Raw genomic sequence first — 15,626 nt, 5'->3', positions numbered from 1 at the left:
TTTGGCAATCCTCGACACTATCTACAACACCCCCAACCTTTGTGTCGTCTGCAAACTTGCCAACCCACCCTTCTACCCCGACATCCAGGTTGTTGATAAAAATCACGAAAATTAGAGGTCCCAGAACAGATCCTTGTGGGACACCACTAGTCACAACCCTCCAGTCTGAATCTACTCCCTCCACCATGACCCTCTGCCTTCTGCAGGCAAGCCAATTCTGAATCCACCTGGCCAAACTTCCCTGGATCCCATGCCTTCTGACTTTCCGAATAAGCCTACCGTGTGGAACCTTGTCAAATGTTAGACATTTATCAGGCTTGTTAGACACGATCTGCCCTTCACAAAGCCATGCTGACTGTCCCTGATCAGACCATGATTCTCCAAATGCCCATTGATCCTATCTCTAAGAATCTTTTTCAACAGCTTTCCCACCACAGACGTAAGACTCACTAGCTATAATTTCCCGGACTATCCCTACTACCTTTTTTGAACAAGGGGACAACATTCGCCTCCCTCCAATCCTCCGGTACCATTCCCGTGGACAACGAGGACATAAGATCCTAGCCAGAGGCTCAGCAATCTCTTCCCTTGCCTCATGGAGCAGCCTGGGGAATATTCCGTCAGGCCCCGGGGACTTATCCGTCCTAACGTATTTTAACAAATAAGAAGTATACAGGAATAGATTTCTTTTGTTTTTATCACAGAATCCATCTCTTGCTGGAATGGCCATTTTGACTTAAATTGATTCTCTTTCTCTTCATATTTAGGGACTGTTGCCATGAACTGCTGGGTCATGTGCCCATCTTGGCTGACAAGACATTTGCACAATTTTCTCAGGTAATTCCATCTTCCTTCCTTATAAATTCTTACGCCACAAAACAACAAGCGCACAGCATGAAGAGAATGCAAGGACTGGCCTTGCTAGAGCACAGAAAGCTAAAAGAATCATATGATGTTTACAAAATGAACCTGAATTTTGATAGGGGACCAAAGAGAAAGTTAGTTTCATTGGCAAAATATTCATCAATTATTGGACGCAAAATTAATTGCTGAATGGTTTAAAGCTGATTTGAGATGGTTTTTTTGTAGCATAGTGAATTGTTATAACTTGCATGCTCTATCTGTAGGGGCATTGAAAGCATATTCACTAACTCACAAAAAGGAATCAAATTAGTTTCAGAAGCAAGGAGGTTTACAAGGGCAACGAGGAATGGGTGGGGGAGAGAAAGCCACCAAATGGATCAATGTGTCAAACTGCTGGCACACTGTAATAGAAATATAGCTTCTTTCTGTGCTGTGATACCATATGATTGGCATGATACTGTTAAAGTAAATTGTGTGGGTGCTTCATAAGACATTGATTTCCTGCTGCCTCCGGGTGCTGGGTTACTGACCTTGTAGAATGATCGGACTGGATTCTGCAGAACTGATAGTCTCAGTGTTTTCAGATAGAAAGCCGATCAGCACTGTAAAGAACAAAAGTTACTGGAAAGTGTTATGCATTCAAGTAATAAGTAGAATCATAATCAATTTTAGACTTTAGATTTGACATAAAAGATATATTTTACAGTTGCTGACATCAAAACTTGTGGCTAAAGGTAAGTATTGCAGGAATGTGAGTTATTCCACCAACTGCATTGTGAACATTACTGGTCATACCCGTTTTTCCCTTTATTTTTTCCTTTTTTTTCCCTTTATTGTTATCTTTAACAGTGCATGAGGAAATCCCTTGATTTGCTTCTGTCTAGGGACTATTATTTAAAGGATAATGAATAGAAAATACTCATATCCCTGGGATGTCAAATGATGATAAAATGAGTGCAGAGGGAGGTAAATGGGAAGGTTATTTGAACATGAAATGAAAACAAAGAAGGCTGGAAACACTCAGCAGGTCAGGGAACATTTGTGGAAAGAGAAACAGTTAATGCTTCAGGCTGAAGTTCCTTCAACAGAACCTCATTTCACCCTTATACCAAATAGGGGAAAGAAGGATAATTAATTATTCTTTGGAGTCTGCCTCTCACACTATACTGGTACTTGTCTCTCCACAGACCTGCCTGACCTGCCAGTGTTTATATTTCAGATTTACAGCACCTGAAGTATCTGATTCTTTGTTTTAGAATGGCGAATGCTGTAGCACAGGAATTGAAGGCTAACATGCATTAAAAAAAGGGAAGATAGTTATATATAGCCATATGATAATGTATATAAAACAGAATGGGGTACAGGACCATCGGAAAATAGCAGGACAATGGGATTCATTCTAGTTTTGCTGAAACTTCAGGAATTTGACTGAGGAACTTTGGAGGTTTGAGGAGGCTATCGAAGTGCAGGTGAAATATGATTTGTAAGGGAATGATGGTGTTCCGGTGTATTCCTGCCTCTGTCCTTGTGAGGGATGGAATTTGGATTTGAGGGAGGTGTAAGCTGGAAGAAAGGCTAGATATGGAATCGTAATGGATCTGCAGCCTAAAGGGAAAAAAAGGCATTACTTTGTGAATTGTGTCTGCACTGCCAATTAAATTGTTTTGTTAGTCATTATTGTTTAACCCTCTATCTCCTCAGAATATTGGCCTCACCTCCCTCGGAGCCACAGAAGAGGAGATTGAAAAGCTTTCCACTGTGAGTTTAATGCATTTGTGCTGCATGAAAACCATATTTCTCCTGATTTTTGTTTTAAAAGAATAAACAATTTAAAAAGAGCACCTAAACATCCATTAATTACCAGCCCAACTATAGACGAGCGGGGTAATTATTCTCTGGAATCTCCCTCTTGCAGCTCTACTGGTTTACTGTGGAGTTTGGGTTGTGCAAGCAAAATGGAGAAGTTAGAGCCTACGGAGCCGGCCTGCTCTCCTCGTATGGTGAACTCATTGTAAGTGAAATCAGAAATAAACATATCTTTATTCATTCCGGATTATTCACTTCAATTTACAAAGAGACTTTTAACTTAAAACTAGTTTTTCAGGTTCTGAATTCTTCCTGCTTTTCCCTCACCACCTCCTCCCCCCCCCCAACCACCTTACACCCTACAACTCAGAATAACTACATGATTTTTAGGGAGACAGATACTCTTCTGGTACCTTGACTCACTTAGCATCTCAAATGCCACCCTGAGCGTTATTTTTTCTTGTCATTATAAAATAATCTTTGATGAGACTGTGAATGAAGGGAAGGATGTATGTGAGGGAGGATTAGTAACTTCCATGTTTTTAGCTCTTTCGTTTGGCAGTGTGCCTGTGCTAACTGTTTCAGGTTCACTCATGATCTCCTTGGGCATTAGGACTCGTGGGAATTCATTTCTCATGCTATGAGGCAGAGCTCCAGGCTTCTCCTGAACTGAGCGTATAGTGCATTAAGGCTAAAGCTGATCATGGTTGAATATCTGCCAAAGCATTCAAACAATAATGTTTGTGGCATTCTAAGTGGGTCGGGGTGTGATGGAGTGCAGGATTATTTAACTGGAGCAGTAATGGACAGAGATCGCTGGTAGGCGAGTGATGAAAGATGAAACAAAATGGTAATTGTTTTATTCTCATCACGTGTACAAAGATGCAGTGATACGCTTGCCTTGTGTTCCGTTCATTTGGATGAAAGCGCAGTCTGTGGGGCTACGGTGCGATAGAAGAGATGTGGCCACACACCAGAGCCGGCTGAACTTTCTACTGCATTGAAACATGGCTTTGATCTCTTATCAATGCTGTCTCAAATGGCCACCAGAGCATTGAGCGTGCACCTCTTACTCTGCAACTCCTGCAGAAATGCTCCCAGCACTACATCCAATAGTTATAGTCCACTACAAATCTCTCAGCAATAATATCCACAATAGCCTTAAACTACTGCCCTGCAGCCACAAATAAACTTCCCCTTATGAAGGAGAGGTGGGCTGGAAGCAGGACAAGCCAGCCACTCAAGAAGTTGGCTGCTGTTGCGGTTGGAGCTTCTCTATGTTCAGTACTTGAGTCATGCTGAAGTTGTGAGTGAACGGGCAGCACACATTTGGTGCATTTCCTTCAACAGGTCAAACAGCCACAGAGTAATTGTGTGTCATGATCCCCATTCCTGCTTCAGGAGCTTTCCAAAATGATCCTTAACAAGTTGGCACCTGGCAAAAATGCTTTTTTTTTTAAGTATGCCAGCTTTGGGGAAGCTGATGAGGAGGGAGAAATAGTTGATTTTTTAAAACTTATAGTACCCATAATTCCTTGAAATGGTTGGAAAATGCAAACAAGTCTTTCTATTCCGGAATGGATGAAGCAAAATTTAAAGCTGACATGGAAATTTGGGTTGACAGGTTTTCAGCAAGCACTGACACTGAATGATTTGTACACAGCATGCCCTGTCTGGTGAACCTGAGTTGAGGGACTTCGACCCTTCAGAAGCTGCGATCCAGCCATATCAGGATCAGACGTACCAGCCAGTGTATTTTGTATCTGAAAGTTTCAGTGATGCTAAAGACAAACTGAGGTAAGACGCTATTGTCAAATGCAACATAGCCAAAACATACACACTTCTACCTCATTGACTCACAAACATGTCTCCCTGCTCACTCACCATCCCCCTATTTCTGGTCAAGATAAGCAATTCAGAGCAGGAGAGAACTAAGAGAGCAAGAAAATCCAAAGGTTACCAAGCTAATTTATAAATACCTGGAAACACACAGCTGTTGTTGGTAAATGAAATGGCTATGAAACTTCAGAATATGCTGCCATGCCAAAGAAACTTCAAAAACTTAAAGATCCAACTGGTTCACCAATGAGGAGGGGAATTTGGCTCACCTGGCGGTCCTCAGTAAGAAATAGCCATCTTGGTATTTTTCTCCGAATTTACCCAGAAAGCTATTCATTTGATTCAATTATCTAGACAACTTCCCTTTTATGATTAAGGTGGAAGAAGTTGAACTGAGGTCTCCATCGGTCAGAGTTGACCGTGGATATTGCTTCCTAGCTGTCTAGATGCGCTAGCCTGGACAGTACGAAATGGAGAGCAAGCTGTTGCTCATGTAGCAAGCACCCCCTCTCCACATATCTGATGAACCCAAAGGAATGGCAGACACCAATACAGTTTGGTACCAGACACATCACAGGAGTTGCCAGTCAACATTGAACTCAATGTAGGACCGCCTTAGGGACTCCACCTCCAGATATTTCGCTCATGGTTTACTCCCATGAGTGGGTGTAGCCACAAGGCAGCAGAGGTTTGAGATCAGAATTTTCCTTCTCCTCGATGAGCTGCCTACCATGGCTGACGAGTCCCATCTGCCCGAAGATACTGGTTTAAGGCACCAGTGACCCACCTTTACCCCTTCTGTCAAGTAGAAATGGTTCAACCAGGCTTAGTAACTAAGCTACACGTGAAGGCCAGAGACTATTTGAGGTGCACACCATTGGGAGCATTTAATAGCTAGTGGGAGATTGTCCTCATCACCACCCCTGGCTATAACAAAATTAATAACCTGCAAGAAGCACTTGTGGGTTATTAGCCTCAGCATTTTTGGATGAGAGACCAAGACTCAGATTTCTGTTCCTCATTGCTATTAAATGAAAGATGGATGTGGGGAGATAATGGGTTATGATGGACTGAATGGTATTCTTTTTATAAAATGTAATTTCATTGGCAAGGTCAATATTCACTTCCCATCCATAACTGTGGTAGTGATAAGCCATCTTCTAGAGCAGCTGCAGTCTTGCTGACACTGATATCTGTAGGGAGCTTAGATCCAGTGACAATGAAGGAATGGTGACGTATTTCCATGTCAGGCTCATGCACGACATGGAGTGGTATTAGTAGATAATGATATTTCCACGTTTCCCTTTTCCTCCTCCCGTGTGGTACAATTGTGAGAAGATTGGGAAACACCACCAAAACATTGAAGACAAATTTCTGCAGTCTACCTCATAGATGGTAAACTCAAGCATCACTGTGCACCAGTAGTGGAGGGAATGAGTGATTGAGATGATGGATGGGGCAAGAGTTAAGTAGTCTGCTTTACCCCAGGTGATGTTGAACTATTTGAGTGTGACTGTGGAGCCAAACATCCAGAAGAATATTTTAACATAGTCCCAACTTGTACCTTGAAGGTAGTAGATAGGTTATAGACAAGAAAGATATTAATGGGTCACTAAATCACTCGGTCTCATACTGTTCCTGTAGACACAATATTAATGTATTTGGACCAGTTTAGTTTTCAGACAATAGTAATCTTGTGGGAGTCAATGGTGGGAAATTCAGGGAGGACTGGTAAAACCATCTACAGGCAAGCTGTATAGACTCTTTCTTGCTTGAGACAATCACTGCGCCGAACTTTCTTGCTCTCCAACTAACGCAACCGTTATCCTCATGCTAAGTTTGATCTCCTGCAGAAAATTTCTCTCTAATATCAATTGACTCTACTACCTAGCCTCTGTGGCTGCTTATTAGACGTGGAACCAAGTGGCTTGAGCAGAAATGAGCTATGCAATTCGTAACCGCAATCAATGATGAGATAATTGGATTTACCCAGCCAGGACATAGCCAGGCAGTTTTCCACATTGTCATGGAAATGTACTAGACTAGTTTGGCCCAAGTTCCAACAATGTTGTCAACAATACTTCTGCTAGTACTCAGAAATGTTTTGCAATATCACATGAAGTGGCTGCTTTTACTCATAGTAAAGATTTAACGAGGAGGCCGAGTTAAATCATCTACCTTGTGCTTTTAGGAAGAGGTAGTTATTTTTTCAGGTTCAAAGATATTTATTATCCATCCCTGATATACACTCAACTGAAAGATATTTTAGGTCCAACATCACATCACAGCTGTATCAAGTAAGGATGGCAGATTTATCTTCCTGATGCATGGGTGTTTTATTTAAGATGATCCAATACTTTTGTGCCTATTGTTAATGAAGTAATCTCTTTTTACACTCCATTTTATTTGCTTGAATCCAGACTCTCTGGCGACTGTAATAAAAATATAAAATTCTAGAACAATCAGCAAGTCAGGAAGTATTTATGGAAAGGAGAATCAGTTAGTGTTTTAGGTCCACAGTCTTTCAGTAGAACAAGGAAAGAGAGGAAAGAAGTTAGTTTTCAGTAACAGAGAAGGAGGGGAAGGGATGGATGGGACAAAAGGAATATATCAGCAAGGGGAGACTCTAAGACCATAAGACTTAGGAGCAGAATTTGGCCATTCAGCCCATCTAGTCTTCTCCATTCCATCATAGCTGATTTATTATCCCTCTCAAACCCATTCTCCTGTCTTTTCCCCACAACATTTGACTCTCTTACTAACCAAGAACCTATCAGCCTTCACTTTAAATATAGTCAATGGCTTGGCCTCCACAGCTGCCTGTGGCAATAAATCCCATAGATTCAGCACCCTCTGGCAAAAGAAATTTCCCTTCATCCATGTTTAAAGAGACGTCCTGAGTCTGAGAGACCAGGTGACTTAGGTAGCAGTCTCAGACAAAGAGGCATAATCTGATTTTAACTGTCAATTAATGACTATATTAAGTTATTTGATCTCCCCTACAGAGAAATTCCCTTTTTTCTGCCTGTCCTTTTCCCACCTTCTCTACTTCTGAAAATTAACTTGTTTTATATTTTCCTGTTCTAATGAAAAATCCGGGACCAGAAGTATTAACTCTTTTAACAGGATTTGCCTGACCTGCTGAGTGGTTCCAACATCTTCTGCTTTTATTTCAGGTTTCCATCATCTGTAATTTTATTTTTTATTTCCCTACTATCATAATGGTTAAATTCAGATCGATAGTTCAGGTGCCTGGCTGCCAGCCAGTAATCTAATCACTACACCTTCATATGCACTTGTATACCCATTATGTAGGGCAAGTTTATGATGTGATCTCATTTCACGAGTAGGGTAGGAGCCATGCATCTGTTTTCTACCTGCAATGTATTCTGCATTGTGCATTTATTGTGTTTATTATGGTAGCTAGTCATGTGGGTGGGGGCATGGTAAAAGCAAAGGGAATAAGTTTCGTATTCATGTTTCATTTAGTTTAGAGCTGGGGACCGGTGGGTGTCATATCTTTTGTTGTTTGCTTAACTTTGCCTAAGTCTGCTTAAGTATGTTTAATATTGCAGGTTTTAATTTCATAAGTTTCATCCCTTCAAGATTGCATGTTTTGCTGGTTGCTAATAAAGGATCAAATACATTTCATTGAATTTTTGGAATAGTATCATTGGATTAATCAGAGGGTGCATCATACAGGATAACAATCCGTGTTAGATCTCCAGCAGCAGCATTCTTTTGTTCAAGTTGCCATTATAAGTCTTTGCTAACAAAAATAGCATACCTATGGATCTTTAATCAAAGAATTCAGCTCATTACATAGTTTAGTATTTTAAATTAGATGATACCTCACCTTGAGATACACTTATTCTGCCTTTTATGTAGCAGGACTTCTAGCATTCCTCAGTGAAACTGGGTTCATGCCTGCACTTCATGGTAATAGCAAAGAAAAGACGTGTGTGGTGGAATGTAATTGCACTGCTAATGGATCTCAGATGATTACTTGTAAATCTGTCCTAGTTAGCTTAGTGGACAGTGCAATGCAATATGATGGCAATTGATCTCATTGGCATAGTCACGGATTTCTATACAGATTGTTAGCATCAATTCACATCTGAGAAAAGTAATTTTTTGACCAAATGATGGAAATGCATATTCAAAATTTCATTTTATAGAAATCTTGTAACGAACATTTATATGGATGATATTAGGAAATGTAGCATCATTGACAATATGATAACAAAAGTAAACTAAGTTTTCGACATAATTAAAAGGATTAAACAGTTTCTAGAACATAGATATATAGAAAATTTACAGCACAATACAGGCCCTTCAGCCCACAAAACTGTACCGAACATGTCAATTCCCAATGTATATATGTAGAACAACACTTACTTTTAAACACAATTGATCACACCTTCAATAAACCGTATAACCACTCAGACACCAATTCCGCCACAATTTTATCCTGAGTTTGCTGTGCAATCTTGTGTATCTTCTTTTCTGTAGGATTTTGAGTGATTGGTGAACTGCACCTGGTAGGTATTATGCAGAATCAAAAACAGTTTTGCTAATCACTATTTCTGATGGAATTGTTGCTTTTCTGTTTATAGAAAGTATGCTGCAAGTATTAAGCGGCCATTTTCAGTGAAATATGACCCATTTACCAAGACCATAGACGTATTGGACAATCCTCAGAAAATCAGGAAGTCGTTGGACGATCTGAAGGATGAACTGAAGATGCTGGCTGATGCATTAGATATATTATCCTAACCTTCAGTTGCACATCCATCATAGAATGCTCCTGTGCTTTCTATACTGCTGCAGCATTGTAAGCTTCAATTGTGAGTCAAGATTTTTAGCTTTCACTTTGGTGTGACATTGTATGTTGTACTAATATATAGATAAAACAAATAGAGACTGTGTTTCACAGCTACTGCTGGGTGGATTTGTTTATTTTTGGATTTTCAAGAGCGCAATACTAGAGACAATATGTGAATACAGGTGTGTGTGTGTGTGTGTGTGTGTGTGTGTGTGTGTGTGTGTGTGTGTGTGTGTGTGTGTGTGTGTGTGTGTGTGTGTGTGTGTGTGTGTGTGTGTGTGTGTGTGTGTGTATACACGGTTGGTGGATGAGTAGTTGGGGGGATGAGAGCGACGGTGGGTCTTTATAGTTCAATGCTAACATAGATTTGTGGAATGGGAGAGGGTGATCATGGCCAATGGCGGTATGAACTTGGTCATTAGGACATTACGAATTGGACTTAGAAAATGTCTGAAATTTGTTTAATATGTGCAGAATGTAAAATAAGGTACAGATGCTCTTTTGGCCTGTTTTGCTCCAATGAACGAGACTGATTTCATTCCCAACCTGGTTTCTACTCATGAAGGAACTTTGCTCGAATGAGTATGGTTCTATTTTTGTTTGTGCTTTATCTTCTTTCCTTCCAAGGTCATTGATAGAAACCACCACTCCTGAAGATGGTAGATATTGATATGACTATTGAATGTGGAACACACTTCATAGTCAAGATGGTCAGCTGCACAGAGATAATATTGAAGATTTTATTACAGTGTTATGTTCATTGACATTCAGGCAATTTGACCATCAAGATCCACATGCCTCTTCTAACTGCTCCAATAAAACTACCAGAGCATGTAGAAACTGCACAGGGATGTTGTGATGCCTGTTTGTGTATTGTTGGAATGTGCAGTGGGGTGAAGAGAGAAGGAACCTGGAGCAGATAATTTTTCCAAGCATAAAGATTAGGCATTGGGAATAGGGAAAATGCAATAATATAGAAAACGTAGCACACATTTCCCTCAGTGGAGAATAAAGGTTGGAACCTTATCCAAATCAGAGATCCTTGCAGCTTTGCAGCCTGTTGATCTTACAATTATTCTTTGAGAAAGCATTTCAGTTCATCCCACTCTCCATTCACTTGCCTTAATTCTGTAAATTAATCATCTTCAAATAATACATTATTTGATTTTTGAAAGCTCTCATGGAATCTATTTGTATCCAGTGTTCTGCTCCAGGTCTCCACGTGGAAACTTCTCTTCTTGCCCCTGATGACAGTTAATTTAAGCGTCAGCCCAGGTTTGAAGAAAGAATTTCTTTCCTTTCTGAACTGACAAATCACTTACCATTTTGAATAACTTGATTAGCCTTCCCCTCGATCTTCTTCATATATATTGGAAAGTAATTTCTGTTTCTCTGACCTGTTTGTAAGCAAATCTCTTCAGTCTGGTATCATCCTGGTAAATCCCAACACCCTCCCTGAAATGTAGTACCCAGAGTTGCAGACTTTACTTCAGCTGAAGCCTAACCAATAGTTTATGATAGTTTAGAAAGAATAGACCACCCAAGCAGACCAAGCTAATCTTTGTGCTCCATTTTAACATAACATCCTTGTTTTTGTATTCAGCTCCCTTATTTACAAAGCCAAATATTTAAACCCTTTCTTAATTGCCTTATCAAATTATGCTCCAGCATACGGATATTTATAACATGTGTCTCAACCTTCCCTTGCACTCAACTTCTCCTTAATAAAGCATCATTGTGCCACCTCTCCATTCTGTTCTTTGGAAGTGTACATCTAATGTGTCTTTGTCCCTTGGGTTGTCTTTGTCCTACAGCTGCATCATTCACAAATCTGCCAGTGTACAGCAAGACTCCCTGTCGATCCAGCTTATACTTGTCTATGTCACCAAGTTCAGCATCAAGTGTAAACCTCAAACTGTACTCCTTAAACAGAAGTCCATATTGTTTATCCAGAGCAAGAAATGCAAGAGCCTTTACACTAGTTTGCATCTGATAATGACCCTTGGGGAACACTAGTTCATACTTTTCCCCAGTCAGAGAAATGTTTAGTCACTCTGCTACACACCCTGGGCCAATTGTACACCTAAGTCATCAATGTCCCTTTAATACCACACGTATCTATTTTCTGAGCAAGCATGCACTACCTTCATCAATCCTCTGTTATTTCAACAAATGATCAAACATGGTTTTCTTTTAACATATCCAGCTGTCTCTTACTACCTCGTACTTCTCCAGGTGGTAGTTCGTTTTGTCATTTAGAAGGCATTAGTTTCCATGTACATAGTTTAAACAAAGCTTCCTTCGTTAATTTTGGAAATCATTGGAAAATAAACTTACTTCCTCTGCTCTGCTGGTCTATTACCCTTACAGTCAAGCATTCTTCAGTCTGTGCATTCTCATCAACAAGCTGGTCATCCGTCAAATTGACCTTTACTGTACTCTTCCATGTATTATGTGGCAATGGTCAAAGTCCTTGTCTAACCCAGAACTCATCAGCAATTGAAATGGAATGTTGTCTTTGCTCTGTTAATGTAATAAACACTGTCTTGAATGGAAAAAAAACACATTTTGTACTGCGTTGCCTCTGTGGGTGTGTTGAAGTAGGCTCACACGAAAGTATTTCGAATATATTCATGTGAGCAACTTAGAAGATAGTTTGGGTATGAAACCTGTTCATGCTATTAGATGTAGGTTCCATGCAAAAGACTTTACATATGTATTTTTCAAACTTTATGCTCTGACACTAAACTCTCACTGTCTCCCAAACTCACAAAATGCAATCTTCAAGGACACAAGTGTGGTGCCAAGTCTGGACCATGCCCATATTTTTACTGAAGAGCTTTCGCAGAAATAAAAAAACAGAAAGTGAACAAAGGCATGCAATGGACTGGGTTATTTAACATTTATTTAAGGCCATATTTCATCAGAGTAGAAATGTCCAATCAATGACAGGTCATTGATTTGAAATGTTTACACATTATCTCTCTCCATAGATGCCGCTGACCTGCCAAGTATTTCCAGCATTTTCTGCTGCATTTCAAATCTGCAAAAGATATTTGTTTATCCTGAATCAGATTCATTCGAAATAAACTTCAAAGGCTACTGCATCCTATTACATCAATAACCATCCCAAATTTCTCTGATGCCACAGAATCAGGAAATATTGTCAAGGAAGTTGTGGCAAGTTTCTACCGTCCACCCAGTAATTGGTGTACACGAAGAATTCTATTAGCAGGCATATACAAAACTGAATCTAAGTCCATTTGAAATGGGTCAAGTCACATCAAGGTGCAGCATTGATAGCTTTTTTTGCCAGGCAGAACACTTAACACATACAGGGTAATGAACAAGTTCTGTTTGTACAGACATCCACAAGTTGATTTTCTCCAAAAAGATGGCATGACATGGTAACCACACTTCCACAGTATTACAGTGTTAGGAATGGTACGATGGTATGAAAAGAACATAAGACTGATAAGGGAGAACATAGCTAAAAGTGAAGAGGGAGTCAGAGGAAATTAGCTTTGCTAATTATTGGACGAAAGTATGTGCATACATTGGAATTATGAATTTAATATTATTTTAGGAGCTGGTTCATTGTCTGTAATTGGGGAATGGCCTGTATAATGTCTTCAAACTCCTGCTGCAGACTGCCGTTTTCCAATTCATTTCAGTGTCATAGAGATACTCCACGTGATCTCAAGTGCAACAGGGTCACAACACTTACGAGGAAACTGGAGGCTGGATTTTGCACACTTTTGGTCAGCTAAATGTCACAGAGGGTTCAGCTTTAAAACTCAATTGGGGATCTACAAAAACATTTGCTGACTTGGTGAAATAGAGTATTCTTTCTCATCCTCTCTTTAGACACAAAGAATGATTTGCATGCCTCCCAACAGCAGCTGCCTGAAGGGCTTACAGCTGCTGCATTATTGGGGATCATAAGAAATGTGTCACGGCCTTAAAGTACACATTGCGTAGTGAAGGGAGGATGTGTCTTCACTTGCCTGGCCACACCTTGCAGTCACCCCCTGACATTCACAGGGCCCTGGGGGTGGGGGTGATGATTCAGGAGAAATCACAATGGTTACTGTGCTGTGAAAGCACACGCACACACACACACACACACACACACACACACACACACACACACACACACACACACACACACACACACACACACACACACTTCAGTACATGGGAAAATCAGTGATTAATAAGATTGGTTGAATCCATGCATCCATGTATAAAATATGTCTCAGAGAGGACTCTTTTATCAATGTAGTCTTGGCAACATGATGCATGAACTGTTAGTTTTTGATGTTCAGTGAGAAATGCAAGTCACAAGTTGTGCTAACTTAATTTATTAATAAAGGAGTGGGCATCATCGATGTTCATGACATCATTATGTGTGTGAATAATATAGCAGAGTTAGCTCTTACACTATCTAGAACTGCCTGGTCCAATTTCCCAATAGGCAGGACATCAAATGAATGTCATTGAGTTAAAGCATACACAAAGTAATTTCTATCTGCATAGTAATGGGTATAAATTTGTCTAATTTCTTGGCAAGATATGTCTAAACATACAGTATAGCTAAACTGATGAATTAATAATAGAACAAATTATTGCCCTTGAAGATTATGGAATTGAAAAACTTACTGATTTAATCAATGACGTTTATGAAACTGGAATAATACCAGAAGAGATGAAAAAGATCAGTGTTTATTACTCTTCCTAAGAAACCTGGAGCAAAAGAATGTGAATTACATAGAGCCATAAGTTTAAAGAGTTATATCACTATGATACTTCTAAGAATTTTGATGACAAGAGCTAAAAGTAAGATACAAGCCAAAATAGGTAAAGAACAATGTGGTTTGTGAAAGACTAAGGTACAAGAAACACCATATTGATTTTAAGGATACTATCAGAATGAGCTATTCAAGTGCAAAAAGATTTGTTTGTTTTATTGACTACACAAAAGCATTTGATAAAATGAAGCACAATAAGTTATTTGAAATACTACAGTAAACTCTAGATCTAGATTCGAAAGACCTCTGCCTAATCAGAAATCTGTACTGGGAACAAAGTGCCGCTGTAAGAATAGATGGAGAAGTGAGTCAGTTTACGAAAATCCAGAGATGCATTAGACAAGAGTGTGTTTTCTCCCCTGATTTGTTTAATGTGTACAGTGAAACAATATTACAAAAAATAAGAGACATCTTGGGAATCAAAGTTGGCGATGAAAACATCAATAATTTCAGATATGCAGATGACACTGTGTTAATTGCAAGTACGGAAGAAGAACTACAAAACTTAATTGATATAGTTGTTGAAGAAAGTGCAAAAATGGGTCTGTCTATCAATTGCAAAAGGACAAAATGTATGGTGATATCCAAAAAGGAGAATCCTATCTGCAGGCTGAGAATAAACGGGGAAGACATAAAACAAGTACAGAACTTTTGGTACTTAGGAAGCTGGGTGACATCAGATGGCAGGTGTAACATGGACATCAAAAGAAGGATAGGAATGGCAAAAGACACCTTTAAGAGAATGAAGAGTATACTGACCAACACTAAACTAGGCATGACAACCTGCCTCAGAGAACTGAAATGTTACGTTTATCCAGTTATGTTATATGGCTCAGAATGTTGGACAATATCTAGTAACATGAGGAAATGAATTGAAGCAGCAGAGATGTGGTTTTTGAGGAGGATGCAAAGAATATCATGGATGAAACGAATATCTAATGAGGATGTCATGAACAGAGCAAGCACAAAAAGAGAAATAATGTATGAGATCATGAAAAGGCAACGTAACTTCATTGGACATGTGATTAGGAATGAGGAGTTAGAATGCATGGTAATTATGGGAAAGATTGAAAGGAAGAAAGCAAAAGAAAGGCAAAGATAAATGATGATGGAGACAGGAGCCAGAGAACTGGAAATGAATACCAATGAATTGATCCACTTGACCTGAAACAGGAGTGTGTGGGCCATGGCAGTCAAAGCTCAAACTGGGCATGGTACCTGATGATGATGCTGATAGCTAAACTACAAATAACATCCAGTACATAAATCTCTCCAATCCAGAAAATAACATGGAAATTTGCCAAAAGCATAGGAGTAAAATGAGGGTGTTTCTATGAATTAGAAAGATGTTAATCTCTACACAAAGTGATGACATTTTAGTTACTCCTGTTTAGATAATAATACTAAATGAAGAAAGATTCCTAATGACTTCAATATAATTCCTGCCGTTATTGTCAGCCTTAATATGACAAATCCAATTA

The 15,626-nt window shown here is 39.5% G+C and overlaps 1 protein-coding gene across 1 annotated transcript in view; it reads left to right on the top strand.

The window, feature by feature from the left end:
• The window catches only part of th (tyrosine hydroxylase), a 55,796-nt gene extending 43,900 nt beyond the window's left edge, over positions 1–11,896 (top strand). Inside the window, exons 9-13 of the mRNA XM_073049247.1 lie at positions 768–837; positions 2,566–2,622; positions 2,780–2,875; positions 4,334–4,467; positions 9,126–11,896. Coding sequence (XP_072905348.1) covers positions 768–837; positions 2,566–2,622; positions 2,780–2,875; positions 4,334–4,467; positions 9,126–9,285 — 517 coding nt within the window. The 3' untranslated portion in view covers positions 9,286–11,896. The remainder of the gene's footprint in view (positions 1–767; positions 838–2,565; positions 2,623–2,779; positions 2,876–4,333; positions 4,468–9,125) is intronic.
• Positions 11,897–15,626: the final 3,730 nt, after the last annotated feature.

The sequence above is a fragment of the Hemitrygon akajei genome, chromosome 6 (genome assembly GCF_048418815.1).
Source record: "Hemitrygon akajei chromosome 6, sHemAka1.3, whole genome shotgun sequence".
Taxonomy (NCBI): domain Eukaryota; kingdom Metazoa; phylum Chordata; class Chondrichthyes; order Myliobatiformes; family Dasyatidae; genus Hemitrygon; species Hemitrygon akajei.
This window is presented reverse-complemented; position numbering and strand designations above follow the sequence as displayed.